Genomic DNA, 15,862 nt, shown 5'->3' with positions numbered 1-15,862 from the left:
GCGATGAGCTCATTTTGGAAATCTCTGTACGTATTGCATTGGGCTTCACACCTTGTTTTGGGATATTTCAGGTCTTGGAGTCATAGCCATTTGCCTGAGTGTGGTGGTCACCACTTTGACAGGTATTTCAATGTCTGCCATTTGCACGAACGGAGTCGTGAGGGGAGGTAAGCGGCATGCAACTTTACTATTGATTCTCTTCTGAAAAAAAGGCATTAAAGGGGACAGCTAGAGCTGACAGTATTTATGAATATCAGTAATTGATAGACACATTAATAAACTGTTTTACAATATTAATTTGCATCTGTTTCAATAGTCATTGGAAATGCATATTGGGCCTAGAGTTTAAAGAATCATCCCTCAGCTAAATTTCTCAATCTGCTAATTTGATCATCTGATGACCAAAAATTAAAGATGTCGGGAAAACCAACATGCACATTTAGCTGTGATTTCAGTTCATATCATAGACGAGCCCTTTCCCTCATTAGCACCCTGCGAGGAGCCATCCACCAATATGAATGCTCGGAATCGGGGCTGTATTCAGTAAGGAAAGCCTGTGTTCCGAGGATTCTCATTGGTGATGGGCACTTACCTTCCTCGCTCCCTCTACAAGGTTGCTAATGGTGTGCTTTTTTCAAAAGGAAAACAAAAAAAAGAAACTTAACTTTGTGGTGCCACTTGGCCACCGCAGTGCTGCTCTTCGGGAAGTCCATTGTCCATGTTGATGATGTCACAGTCATCAACATGGATAATGGACTACCCTGGCAGCACTGCTGGAGCCGAGATGCACCACAAAGGTAAGTTTCTTCCTTTTTTTTAAATAAAACACCATTAGGACCCGTGTAGGGAAACTACCCAGGGGCTAATGGCGATATTAACCTAGGTGGCGGCCGACTCTGTCGGTAAAGGCACCGCCTTTCTCGTTAATGGCCCTCGCTTCCCTATGGCCCTTAACTTGGGTGGCGGACCATTACTGACAGGGTCGGTCAGCCTGCCGCCTCAGTTAATGTTGCCTCAATATGTGGTCCAATACACAGATGCCAATGACCCCTTCAGTGCCAAGGCCCTGTTTCCTAGAGTGGATGTACCTTCCTTCTAAAAGATAGTGGCTAGACCTTAGGCAACACAGAGATCTTTATTATAGGTCAGTCCCAGAACTGAATTATTAGACGAGATTCGCTGCAAAAGAGCAGTGATGGTGATTCGAAACACAAGTCAAAAGATTGTAGGAACACACAAACATGTGCATGTTGAGGCTCTTTTAACAAAAAAAAAATATTTTATTTTTGTGTTAATGGTAAACATAATACCTTACACAACAATTGTGAATAACAAATATTTAATCAAATAACAAATTATAAAACGTACTCAGCAAATGCAGAAAATATTTGCAACAACAATTTCAACACTCAAATAGACATAGATGTAAAGATAAAAGAAAACATATAGATATAAAATAAAGTCACAAACTACTTAATCATAAGACTGCACTAAAAATAACCTCACCCTGAGTGGTAACAATTTATAATTCGTCAAAAATACATTACCAAAGCTAAAAGTAATGACATATGTGATCCTGGCATTAATCTATTCCATAAAACATTTCTAATAATGGAGTTCACATATAGTTCAAAGAACATTATTCTAATCTTATTCAAGGTAATAACAAAATGATAAAGTGACTCAGTGCATTGGTCTGTGCAAAGTCTACAAGATCTTAATTCATACAGAATATTTAATCGTGGGCCTAAAACTTCCAACATTGGGAAACAATTCAGTCTGAATTTTAGGTACCATTGACAAGTTCTTAAGGAAGGCAACAAGGTGCGTATAACAAACTTTGAGTGCTATATATTTTCAATCTTTGCAAGTCATCAATGTCCCAAATCTTGTACTATTTTTTTAATGTCCTTTTTCAAAGTCAACTCAGACCCCGTATTCTTTAAGTCCATAGATGACATGTATTTAAGACATCTCTTTTAGAAGTGACCGATAAAAGTATTTCTAGTCATCATTTGCTTCAAATACTTTACAATTCCACAATCTTCTCCTAAACAAATTCTCAGATAAAGAGAAATGCTCTTATGCATATATAAGGACCACCACAATTGAAGGCCCAGCTCTAATCAGATTGCACTAATTGGAACACATTTTGGTAAGTCTAAAGCCTCCTTCAAAACTCGCCCCTCTAATATATCTAAAATTGTCCTACTAGTAAAAGTGGATAATTCAATTCCATACAGAACAATGGGCGAGACCTTTAGTCTAAAATACTCGATCAAGGGAATAAGAGAATAAGTGCAGAGTCGCCTGTACACCTTCTTAATCATTGAGGTACAAGTTCTTGTTTTCTTCTAATCTCATTTTCTGTGTTTCTTGTGTTCTTTTATTAGTAGATAGGAAACCTAAGTAGCAGAAAACATCAACCCCCTGAACTCTGATGTTATTGATCGACCAAACATAGCTTTTCTTGACCCGCTTATTAATAATTGTCATGATCTTAGATTTTGCAGGGTTTAATACTAATATATTCAAAGTTAGGTACAACGTGGCTCCATTTAATGAGTGCTGCAAGCCGTCCGGAATTAAATCTTAAAGAAGCGAGTCATGCGCATACGTAATAAAATGGGTTTTTTAAGAGTCCATACTGCTTTGTCACAAGTCTGCCATATATAAATTAAAAAGGGTCAGAGCTAAAACACAGCCTTGACGTACACTTTTATTAATGGCAATGTCTCTCAATAGATCCCGCTCAGCATTTAATCTGACTCTAACATTGTTGTCGCAGTAGAGTCATTGTACCATCTTTAACAGACACTGCTGTATCCCCATCTTCAACAATTATCTCCATGATCTAGAGCGATCCACATTGTCAAATGCTAAGGAAATATCTAAAATAGCAACGTATAGTGTTCTACCAGTTTTATTACCTGCTTCTGCCAGACAAGACCATAGGGTAAAACCACTCAAGGTGGTGTTCATCCCTTTAGTGTAGCCCAGCTTGAGACAACTTCACATTTCTGCTGTACCAGCCCATTTAGTCACATCCCTTAAAAGCAAATTTGCCAAAATCCTAGAGGACAAGTCTATTAATGATATAAGTCGCTAGCCCAATGCGTCGTCGCTAGCACCTCTTTTAAAAATTGGAACCACAATAGCAGACAACCAAGAGGATGAGACACAACCCGTCTTTACAATCTGGGAGAGCAAACAAAATAAAATATCAGACCAGAGCATAGGATTCTTTTTCAAAAGACCATTCATTAGTCTGTCCAGTCCCCTGGCTCTGGAATTCTTTAAATTATTAATGATAATCATCATAATTTCCTCTCAATCAAACTCACATTCTCAGTGTTAACACCTCCAGACATATGGCAATTTTGATCTCAAAATGTATGCGTGAAATGCTCAGCCCTCACATTTTCGGAAATGATAGAGGATTGCTTACACATCTGATTTTCATGTTTTGAATTTAATTTCCGCCAAATAGACTTTGAGTCAAAATTCATATTACCCAGTAGTTCTTCATTGACTTTGATGTATCTGAGCAGCTCATAATTCCCTAGCCATGACTTAAAGTAACTTGTTTCACATTAGCTATAAATGCACTTTTTTGGCACTAATCTCTTACCATCCACAAAATTACACTTCTTCCAACGTGATACTGTTGGTTTTAGTTCTTTCAACGTTATTAGTGTATTTGAGCACACATACTGTCTCTCTCTTCTTCCTCTATAGTGCCCCACCATTTTGATAATACATTATTGACTTGACCATTATTACGGGCAGACCAAGGTACCTGACCTGATTACCTTCAACATTGTTGATCAGGTCTACACACTTAGATTTAACTGGGAGTGTTACCAAATTCAGTGTCATAAAAGAGGCTGATAGCATTCCGTGATCACTCCTATCTGTTTTAGTAACATTAAAGGATCTAACATGAGACACCTCAATATTAGCCATAAAAATCAATCTATAATGGATTCAAAATCCATTACAAACCAAGTAGATAACAGCTTTGTTTTTGAGTTGAAGAGAGAGTTCACTTGACGAAAAGCCCACCTAGCCACAAAATGGGCCCAAATGCACCCATTGCTGCCCTTTTTACCTTGCAGTGCGTAATAGTGGTACCAATAGGTATCAATCATTTCTTCTAAATCTGCAGCATCAAGGTCAATATGGGGCAAACACTATTAAAATCACCCACAATAATTCTCAATTGATTAGCTCTCTTTGAAGCACACTCTGTCAAAATAGGATCTATTTCATTTATTAGCAGATCTAGGTCTGCACGAACAGGATTATAGTAGACATTGATCAACAAGACAGAAAAAGAAACTCGACTGGACTGATCTACATAGGTTCTTAATAACAAAGCATCAGTAGAAGGTATACGTTTCACAACTGTTCGACCCAGAATATTTTTCACTGCAGTTAAAATCCCAACATACGGCCTACCAGTTGGGCCTTATTTAGCACAAATTTCTTGTAGGCACATAATATTATACCTAGAGAACTTTTTACTCACCACCACACCTAAAAGCTGTTGTGACCATGTGTGTTCCAAGATAAAATGTCTGAGTCTGTTTTTTCACCATGTTGATCAAATGGATGGGCTGATTTTAAGTAGGGAAGCGAACAAAGCCCAGCTCACAGGTTTGCCATGTTGTGGCTCTTTGTTGCTCACATTCCATGTACATCACATCAATTCCAGGGAGTTTACGTTCAAGACACCGTAACAGACATCCCTAACCAGGTATCAAGCGGGTTAGTAAAATAAATCAACGAGGCTTAATTTTTCCATTTGTTATTTTCCAAATTATTTCGAAGCGACTGATGCCTGTTATGGCACATAAAGCATCAGGCACAAACTATTGCATTTATCATGAAGCAAGCCTGCCTGGCAATATAAGAGGGGCCTTAATAACCTCACAAGGAATGGCGGTCTATTATATTATTCTGAAAGCAAAAGCTCCAAAAGGGAAAAAACAATTGTTTACTATGTATATGTTGACCAATTACAACAGATGTGAAGTACAAAACATTTACATAGCTACGACAAGAGAAGTCAAAACTGTACATTTATCAAATATCCTAAAAAAAACACACAATACATAGTATGATTCAAGTTCATATGATACAAATATATCAAACACATCATACCTTTCCATAGTATTTAATCCTTACTTTTTGGAAATTGCCCTCCGTATATATATATATATTTATATATACATATATATATATATATATATATATATATATATATATATATATATATATATATGTGCTGGTACGGTGCTTGGAAGATGGCGGATACTGGGAGTAAGCGTGATATAAATCACCGATAATAAATACACATGGATTGGTGTTCTATTCGAGATTCACACACTTCATTCACACTCCTATCACTATCCATCACTCTTACTGTTATTCATGATATTTAACAAAGTAAACCCCGAACTAAGTGTGGGTTTAGACTTGTTGATGTCGATTCCTCCAAATCATTTTATATTCAAGCACAATTTATTGGTTTTAATGCATGAAGATTTCTTCCGGTTTGTCTTGAAAAAAGCGTTGCATTATCTAGAAAATCAAATAAAGGATAGATCCCGCCAAAAACCTTTCAACTTTCCCCAGATTTCTCTAGGGAAAGCAGATTGCATCATCACTACAGAATGTTGTGGCATCTAAAAATAAAATAATTTGAAACAGGCGTTTTAGGAAATAATTTTACCATAGCGCTAGGTCTTCAAAAAAATTTCAACAAAATGTCATCAATTTTTAAATACAATTAAGTTGCACTGAACTTTTTAGAAATACCCTAGCACATTATTGCAGGTAGAAGGTGATCCAAGTGGGACTGTTAACACTTTGGAGGCAAATAGTTATACTTACACATGCTGCCACAAATTGGACCATTGGGGTAAGAAGTACCCCAAGACCAAGTGCTTAAAGTTCAACAATTGTATTAGGGACAGTGTACAGGGGCCGGCCAACTTAAATATAAACAGGGTCATCACCAAAGAAATAAAAAAATATAGGATGTACTTCTTCCACAAATGTCTCTTACGATGGTTCTTAGTGTCAGATGAGTGGTCAGGCTTTTAAGTCTCAGCTGCCATTCAAGGAGTTGCCTCACTCCTCCTTCCAGCATGTAGCAAACCCACCTGCTACACCCTCGGGGTGTCTTAGAGATGGTGTTAGGATCAGCCAGGAAAGAGGCAGAAGTGCCAATCCCTACTAGCCTTCCTTCCTGACTCTTTTCTTCCCACCTGCTCGCTGAACTGTCATGAGGACCCATGACCCCGCTGGAACCTCCTCCCACCTGTTAGACCTGCCTAGAGCCTGAGCTGGCCCTTCTACTTCTAGCTCACTAGCCTGCTTCTGGCTCCTTGGCTCTCTTCTCAATATCATAATAATCCTGGACAATCTTGTTCACTCTCCTCACGCTTGCCTACTCCCACTCCAACTGTTTTTCCACTGTCTCCTTACTACCATCTTGGCTTGTGGCCGCCAACTTCTACTCTACTCTGGGTCTTACTTCCTCCCTCCAGTCTTCTAATGTTACTCGTTCCTTCAACTCCAATGCAGGTTTAATTTACACACTCCTTCCATCTGCTCGTGTCTCTTCCTGGCATTCCACTCCTGGTTTTACTTCCTCTTTTTCCATTGCTCCTACTACTGCCTTCTACTCCACTCCTGATTTTGCTTCCTCCGACCTCTTCGCTGCTACAACTACCGATTTCCACTCCACTCCAGGATTTTCGTCCTCCATCCTTTACACTGGGACTACTACCACCTTCCACTCCACATCAGGTTTTACTACCTACCTCTTTCCCCCATTTTTTCTCTCCTTTTACTCTCACCGCTTTCTTTTCTTCTCTAAAGATCACCTCCTTCTCTCTACTGCTGCCACTTTTCTGGCTCTCTTCTGCAGCACACTTCTGTCGGCAGTCTCCAAAACATCTGCAGCACTTCTACTCTCCAGCAATCTTCCCTCTCCAGCTGTTTGCAATTAGGAGCTGCATGCTCCTGTCAGCCACCACAATGAACCAGCCTGCATGGCTTGTATAGCAACATGCCCCTCTTCCTGATTGGAAATAATGGTGATGGTCTTCAGCTATGTGTGGATTGGGATTGGCTGGACTCTCTCACTTACTGATAGTCAGTATGAGGCTGGAGGGGCTGTGTCAAACCTGGTGGGCCTTTTTAAACTCTGTGTGTAGGGAGAAGCTTAACATGCTGCTTGATTGTAGGATATTGGGCTACACTGCTGTTGTGAATGCACGTGTGTTAGGGGGTCTCTGCGGGTCTTTAGTTCCCCCGGAGTACCCCTTTCCTTGAAGGATTTGACTATGGCCTACCTGTCCTTGAAGGGATAATTTCACTTTCCTGATCCATTCTGGATTTTCTGGTTGGGAGAGAAGGGCACTGTAGGAAATGTAGTCCACCTGAGGGTGGTTTGCCTGCATTTCTGGTGTCTTCCCTGTCTTAAGTGGCAGGACTGTGTATTTTGCCAGGTTCACAAACCTCCAATGATGCCCAGAGATATAATAATCAATCTAAAGTGTGAGCTGCTCAATGCACTAAAATAAGAGCATCCCACCCTCTGTGCTCCTGTGGTAAATCAATATCTACCAGAATAGCACACATCCAGCTCAAGTTACCACATAACTAGCAGAATGGTACCAGACAGACAACGTCACAACACAGTCAAAACACTTGATGACACTCCCAAACGACAGCATAGGATCCCTTGGGAAAAATTATTATAGCTGTTCCAAAAAACAATATGGAACTCAATTTTAACTTGGTAGGAAAGAGAGCAAAAGAGCATACATCATCACTGGCAAGAGGACCCTGAAACCCTCCAGAATTATAAGCTCATTTTATGTTCTCCATGATATAGGCCCAATATGCATTTGCACACATTTCTTGGAAATTGAGCTGTGGCTCTATATCTTATTAAAAGAGCTAAAACAGCAAGACTGATATTGACTTCCATGTGCTACTTGTAAGCTTAGTTCTAGAGGGTGGGATGCTTGTACTTGCTGTATTATTAGAGGCACGACTAAAGTCTCTTCCATAGGATTTGTATGTGCATTATATCACCTGAACACTATATCCTCTCTGTAGGTGGGGCATACTACCTTATCTCGAGAAGTTTGGGCCCTGAGTTTGGTGGATCAATTGGCCTCATCTTTGCCTTTGCGAACGCTGTAGCTGTAGCCATGTACGTGGTGGGATTCTCTGAAACTGTGGTGGACCTGCTCAAGGTAAGTTTGATGTTTTATATCTGTGTGATTGAAGAAGAAAACATAGATTAGGATGCCTCCTTTATAAAATCCTAAAAATGCCAAGTAAAAAAAGATTCAAGAAAACCAAGGGCTCCAGGGACGTGTCATACATGTCTATTTTATTCCCTAAAATCTGTCTAATACGCCCAAGAAAAGAAACAGAGTAACAGTGAACATAAAAATCCCCCTTGATGCCGCCTACATTGCTCTGTTGATGTGTTCCAACCGGTTGCATCCATATAAAAGGTTCTGCAAATGTGTTTCATGATCTTAAGAGGGTCTTAAATATAAACACACATCTATTAATTTATAATAATCTTTTGATTCAAAGAAAAAGTGGATCACAACAAACATGTATTTAAAAGTGTAGATCAGATTTTGTAATTTTGCACTTTTTGTCCAAGTCCTCCCACTTTTAAGTGCTGTTATATTAATAGTTATTATTACTACCATTTGAAATATTTGTTTTTGATTAAAAATACTACAGTCAAGATGGGAACTACTTTTTTACTTCCTAAAATGTCCTTTTATTCCCACCTTCCAATACTAGTAAGTAAATTATTCCTACCTAAACATCATATGTGAGCACTGGTAAAGACTAACTTTGTAATGATATTTGCTCTGTATACCCCCTGCATTACACGCCATTTGTGACCCGCAAGGAGTAATGTCCAGCTTATAGGAGATTAGCATGTATGCTGTGTAGTATTACCCAATGTGTGTAAAGCGATGCTGACCAATTGCGATACACCCTAGTTATTCATGGCATTAATTGTGTTGAAATCAAGACTTTTGGAAGAACTATCTAACTAGACTTACCAAGAATAGATGTTCAGACAATGAGGTTAAGGGTATGATGCCATTCAGGAATTTGTCAAGTGCGTATTGATCATTGGTGATCCTGGAGAAACGCGAACGGTAGTTCAGTTGACCTACTTAGCACCCTGAAGAAGATCTGTATGTCTATGTCGAAACACATCTTTGCAGCAACCTTGTAAAGAAAATGTGCCCAAAGAGTGACGAGTACTGATTTTATTAAAGAGATTACTAATGAAGGAAAAAACATAGTTCTTGTGTCCCCTAAATAACTACGTTGTAGCACAATTGGTCAGCATCGCTTTACTTATTTTACTGTTCTGACCTTGGGCTAGTGTCTTATGTCTTGACCCTTACAAGCAAATCACCATTTGCTATAATTAATAGTTGTGTCCAAGTTATTTAAAAAACGTATGGTATATTGCTCAATGAAGTAATAGCCCAATCCCTTTATAACCCAATGTGGTAAACAGTAGTATTGGAACCATAAACCACCATTATGCGCTATTTTGACTTTTGGAGACATCATCTGTTTATTAGTATTTCCATCTACCTGGTTTCCCGGAGACTAGCTCTCATCTTACATTATTTCTCTTCAGGTAAAGTGGCAAAGTAGCATCTTAATATGAAATCAATGTCTAATCACAAATAAATATGTCCGTCAAAGCAACTCTAAACTAATTCTTGAAAAACTGCAAATAGTAAACACAAATTCATATTCAGTAGAATATCTTTTTCTTGGTTTCTTCAAGTTTATCAGCATTACCAGGTGGATGTGGTGCCGTATTCTGTCCTCCCATATCATCAAAGTGATCTAGGATTTGCATTAAAAACTCTCATACCAAAGACAAAATGGGAGGTATCTTGCAGATCGATTACGAATTGTTATGATAACCTATCCGAAAGAAAATTTAAAATGTATCCTTATAATGTTATGAAACCTAAATGGTGAATCTCTTTTTTAAATCATATTAGTTATTTGATCCTGATATTTTCTTCATGCATAAAAGCCAGAAAAGTTATAGCAAAAAACAATTGTCTTTTTCCAGGACAATGAGGCTACGATGGTGGATGACATGAACGATATCCGCATTATCGGCTCCATCACTGTGGTTCTGCTCCTGGGTATTTCTGTGGCTGGTATGGAGTGGGAAGCAAAGGTAAACCATTTATACAATGCAACCTAGAAGTTTTTCAATGGATAGTTATTTTGCAGTAAGATATGGTACCATGTGGAAGAAATGAGTGGAGAACGTTGATTTTGCAAGCCATTTCAGGGATGTCGGCCATCTTGATCATCAGCGGAATTAGACCGGTAATATCATGAATGTTTCAGCACCACATGTAGACCATTTCAAAAAGAATGTATAGAAATGAAGTGTGGATTTGGCATTTCCTCGGCTTTGACAATGTAGTGCTACTGATTTTTCATATCTCTACCTCGAGTTTAGACATTTTTACATGTGCCATAGCAATGTGGTCTTTTCTACTCATCCCTACATTGTTGTCTACTTATCATGGAAGCACACATTTGTAAAGTGATCATTAACATATGTTCGGTATGAAAGACTGAGCCATTTCTCAATTTACCTAATGTTATTTTTCAGAAGGTGTCACTGTATCATGGTTGTCAGAATTGAGAACTCATGAAATAAATGTTACCCTTGACGTCTAGGGCTAGATGTTATTTACCATCGAGCACTCTCTTAGTTTATGTATAATCACTAACAGTCATCAATTTTAACACCATTCTCACCTGTTCCAACAAGCGGTAAGACTCACCTTTTCAATAAAACATACACGAGGTCCAGCGATTCATACATAGAAAGTCATTTTATTCCACTTATTTCATATTATTGGATAATTGAACAGAACATGTCTTATGTTATAATGAATTCATAATTCATAAAAAAACTATTTGGTGTATACTTTCCATGTAAAGGGCAATGCTACACATAGGGAACAGGGATGTCATTTCACCAAATTGCCAGGGGTAGCAGAAGTGACACCACACGACCCTTGATCTCACATGAAGGGCGATGGAACATGACCTTTCACCCCTTGACAAAACAGGAAGTGGCATCACATAGCATTGTGTCTAAGTACACTATGAAAAATATGGTTACGGTATGACTGTAAAGTGATATGCATTGCATACAAGAATGGATCACAATATGTATCATTAATATCAGTGTGTATAGGCCCATATTACCAAATTACTGTGAATGCAAGCAGACGTCCAAGGCCAAACGATAATGATGTGTTATTACATAGCACTTACGCTTCATATAAAACAAAAATACATACAATAACACCCAACCTGTGTTGGTGCTGATTTATCAACCACAGCAGGGAGAAAGGCTGAGTTGACCTTGCTGGGTGTTGAACCTGCAGATCGCACACACATTGCAGAAGCGGGTGTTCTAACCACTGAGCTATCTTACCGGCTATAGCTACTGGAAAACCAGCCATTCCAGAAACAAAGAGCCACATGCTGCAGGCTACAGTCCAGGAGCAGCCATACAATATATATTTGTTTACATTTTTCTTAGGGGTAGCAAGGGAGACCACCAGGGTACCAAGGGAGACTTCGGGGGTCGCAGTTGCGTTCCATGGCAACCCCTAAATGACATCCCTGGCTACACCCATACATTACCCCAAGTATGTGGCCTGTCCAGATAGACACAAAAACAAATGTGACCAATGGCCTCCTAATGAGACACTGGCCAAAATGCCTTATGCACACCATATTGTGGGATAATCAATAGTTCACTTGTCTCTGGTTCACAGCACTCAAGTAAAAAAAGAAAACTATGCTCTTGGGCCTTCTTCACAAATGTACAATTGCTTCTGCAGTCTCATCCATTGTCCCGCCTTCTTCAGTTGCAATCTCAAATCGGGGATTCAGCATTTGTCGGTTTCATTATATTAATCAACTTCAATCATATGTCAACGGTCATGGTTTTCATGCCCAGATTAATCAGCATTTCAGCCCTGAATTGCTGACTTCATTTAAAATCATGCTGTCATCAAAAGTGAGGTCAGAATCATGGGATCTGCAGGCATTTGGGATCTAACGAGGCATGGTAACACAATTTAGCAATGTAAAACCATTGTGTGTTGTGTCGCATTCCCCTGGCTCCTCCCTCCATTATTCACAGGAAGTAGAAGCTCCACGCCTCTCAGTCAGACAACAGCAAAATACTGCCCCAACCGGCATCCAATTTGCTTCAATTCACCTTAAACACACAGTTCATTAGGTAAAACAGAGGAGGTCCCACCGTAATCCTTTCATTTCCCCTTGCTGGCCTCCACAGTTTACAATTTTAATTGCAATAGGCTTTATTATAGAAAATGATACATTTTGGTAATTAACATTTTTGGTTCTTTAATTTTGACTAGTTACATGACCCAAGAGTTAAATTTGGTCAATTTAAGGATATGCAAAGGAACCATAGCAGCCACAGCACAGCCATTGGTAAACCCCTGCAGGGAGAAAGGGGAACGTTATCATCCAGCTTCAAAGGAAATGTATATGCCTTCCACTCTCTCACACCTTTAGCTTGAGATGGTGATACCCAATGTAAGTTGTCCTGCTGCCTGCGCCTCTGCGGAAGGTCTGAGATCTCGGTCTGAAATACAAGCGCTCATTGAGATCCCGGTCTTAAAAACAAGCGCTCATTGAGATCCCGGTCTTAAACACAAGCGCTCATTGAGATCCTGGTCTGAAACACAAGCTCTCATTGAGATCCCGGTCTGAAACACAACCACTCATTGAGATCCCGGTCGGAAACACAAGTGCACATTGAGATCCCGGTCTGAAACACAAGCACTCATTGAGATCCCGGTCTTTAACACACGCGCTCATTGAGATACTGGTCTGAAACACAAGCACTCATTGAATATCTGACACCGATCAGATCAGTACATGTAACCATGAGGAGTACAAACATGATGAATGGGATGAAACAAGAGGAAGAGGACAGCAGCTAGGGAACGCAGAACCTGACAGAGGGAGATGAACTACAACAGATGAACTAAGTCGTCTTCAGAAGCCTGCCCTGACCACTGGAATCAGACAAACGAGTGAAGCAAGAGAGAATCAACCAGCACAAACCCGAGTTTATCTGAGCGAGAGCGTCTGAGGAAGCACATCCAACTCCTGAATGAAAAAAGAAAGTCAAGTTCAAAAGTGGGAAGGGAACCAGAAATGTTCCAGTTGCAGTAGTCCATTGAGAACAAAGCCATAGTGCAAGGGATAAAGCTGCCCAGAGGGAAACAAACCAAAACGTCCTGGAGGCTGTGGTGTACTGGGGGCCGGCCTGGCCGCATGGCGCGCGCAGCGCATACAGAGACACAGACACAGTGTGCGGGTGTGTTCGAGCGGGAACTGCCTTTCGGCGGGATCCGCGCTCGCCTTTATTTACTTGTCCACGTGACCGCAGTCACGTGGACATCACATCCCTCATCAACTTTTAGATAGCTGTTCAAACATAGAAAACACTTGTATTCAAACAGGTATTCAAACACGAGAAACAGGGTCTTTCCAACATTGGAGTCCTCTGTGGCTTACCTTTTGGCCGCCACACCCAGCGCATGGAACATTCGTAACTGTTCACGCCAGACTGCCATTCGACGCGGCACTCCACGTCTCTTGTCCGGGCTGGTTCACAGTCTTTCAGCCTGGCCAAACATAGACGCCGTTGAGGACGTAGCCTTTCAACCTCGTCAATGGCATTGGCTGCTTTTGGAGCACATACCGCTCGCTCCTCTCTTGTGGGGGGGTGTGGGGTGTGTCCCTGCTTCTTTCTTCTTCTTCCTGGTTGTCAGGAGGCTCCGGGTTTGTTTCTTCCCCCCGGCCTTCTCGGGGGTCATCTGTCTGTGTCGGCTGGTCTCCTCTGGAACTACTTTCTATTTTTCCTTCTTCCCACAATGTCAGCGGGAATTTTTGGAAGTGCGAGACGTTTCTCGACACCGACTCGTGCCCTCGAGTGGCTGACACAAGGCCCTGTTCTCGCCAGGATACTGTCCATGGTTCCGATTCGTATGGCAGTGACATCTTTCCCTTCCGATTCCGGGTCCTTAACAGCACCGTGTCTCCAACCTGGAGGTCACTGGCCACTGCCCTTCTTGCTAAGTCTTCCTTGGCGTTGTGTAGCCGCCTCCTTGTTTCTATGTCTTCCCAGTTGGCTGGTGCTGACTTCCAGGAGTGGTGTAGGGGCAAACCTCCTTGGGTGGGGACCCCAAACATCATGTCTGCAGGGTTGATGTGCATTGAGGAGTGTGGCGTCAGCCGGTACGTGCGTAGGAATCTGTAGAGCTCGGGGAGCCACCTGCGCCCTTTGTCCTTTGCAATTCGTATGGTTTTGTTGATGAGTGCCATAAACCGTTGAGCGTCCCCGTTTGCTTGTGGCCAGTACGGCGTGATGTGATGGTGGCGTATCCCCAGATCTTCTATGAAGCGTTGGAACCCTTTGCTTGTGAACGGCGGGCCATTGTCGCTTCGGATCGCCAACGGAATGCCATGCGTTGCGAACATTTTCTCTAATGGTGTGGTGACTGCTGCTGCTTCTGTGGAGTGGACGGGTTCAACCTCGGGGTACCTTGTGTACTCATCAATCGCCACTAGCAGGTAAGTCTCATTGGCGAAGGTGCAAAAGTCGATGCTGATGGAGTCCCACCTGCGGTTGCTTCGTGGTAGGCATTCCATGGGTCCTGGTGGTCCGGGGCAGCTTGAGGACTGGCAGGCACTGCATGTTTCTACGAGGGCCAATACTCTACGTTGCATGTGGGGCAGCAAGATGCGTGACCTGAGCTATGCCAGTGTTTTGACGACCCCCTGATGCCCCTTGTGCGCCATTTGTATTGCTCTTTCGTGCAGGGACACGAATCCACTGACATGGACAACTCATGGCATATCCCGAACAGCGCGTGTAACAGTTCTTGAGCTGGCTGTGTTCTCCGGGTGACTGCCGACAGGAACGTCTTCCATTCTCCTGTCAGAATAGCTGTCTTTGCAAGCTGCAGGCACGGGTCACTTTCCGTTTCAGACTGTATTTCCTCTAGTGTCATGGCCTTTAGTCTGGCATGCTGAACAATTTTGCAGACATGCTCCTCTGCAATTTTTTCCGCTTCCTGTTCCAACGCCGTGGCTGGTCGAGGGTGGCGTGACAAGTAGTCCGCGGGGTTGTCAACTCCTGCACGGTACTGCACATTGAGGTCGAACTGTTGCACTTGCAGTAGCCACCGCTCGATTCTTGCAGGCGGGTGTGGTGCTGAGCCTCCAAAAATGGGGATAAGTGGTTTGTGGTTGGTGAGCACTTTCACTGGGTGCCCTAGGACGTACACGTGAAAATGCTTGCACCCCCAGATAATGGCTAGCGCCTCCTTCTTGATGTGAGCATAATTTTTCTCCGCTGGCGTGAGCGCTCTGCTTGCGAACGCAATAGTGTAGACAGTTCCATTGTTGTCTCTCTGCGACAGCACCGCCCCTAGCCCAGCTGGGCTGGCGTTCACAAGTAGTTCTGTGGTGTGATGAATGTCAAAAACCGCCATGGTGGCATCACTGGAGAGGGAGTCTTTTATCTTCTGGAATGCTTGTTCTTGACTGATGCCCCCCTGCCATGGGGCCTTGGCTTTCGTGAGCTCCCGTAGCGGGGCGGCGGTCGTGGCAAGGTCAGGGATGAAGCAATCGCAGTACGAGGCCATGCCTAAGAAGCTTCTTACTTCTGACGCTGTTGATGGTG

At 41.8% G+C, this 15,862-nt stretch overlaps 1 protein-coding gene across 3 annotated transcripts in view; it reads left to right on the top strand.

Annotated features, from left to right (window-relative positions):
* The window catches only part of SLC12A1 (solute carrier family 12 member 1), a 245,755-nt gene that overhangs the window by 59,442 nt on the left and 170,451 nt on the right, over nucleotides 1–15,862 (top strand). For 2 of the 3 annotated variants that reach the window (XM_069624795.1, XM_069624796.1), the window contains exons 6-7: nucleotides 8,140–8,279; nucleotides 10,166–10,276. In XM_069624795.1, the coding sequence (XP_069480896.1) occupies nucleotides 8,140–8,279; nucleotides 10,166–10,276 (251 nt within the window). Of the gene's footprint in view, nucleotides 1–71; nucleotides 168–8,139; nucleotides 8,280–10,165; nucleotides 10,277–15,862 lie in introns of all 3 variants that reach the window. The other variant, XM_069624794.1, reaches the window with a different exon arrangement.

This window comes from Ambystoma mexicanum, chromosome 11 (genome assembly GCF_040938575.1).
Source record: "Ambystoma mexicanum isolate Mex_15411 chromosome 11, UKY_AmexF1_1, whole genome shotgun sequence".
Classification (NCBI taxonomy): Eukaryota; Metazoa; Chordata; class Amphibia; order Caudata; family Ambystomatidae; genus Ambystoma; species Ambystoma mexicanum.
The sequence above is the reverse complement of the archived record's forward strand: the minus strand, read 5'-3'. Positions and strand labels throughout refer to the sequence as shown.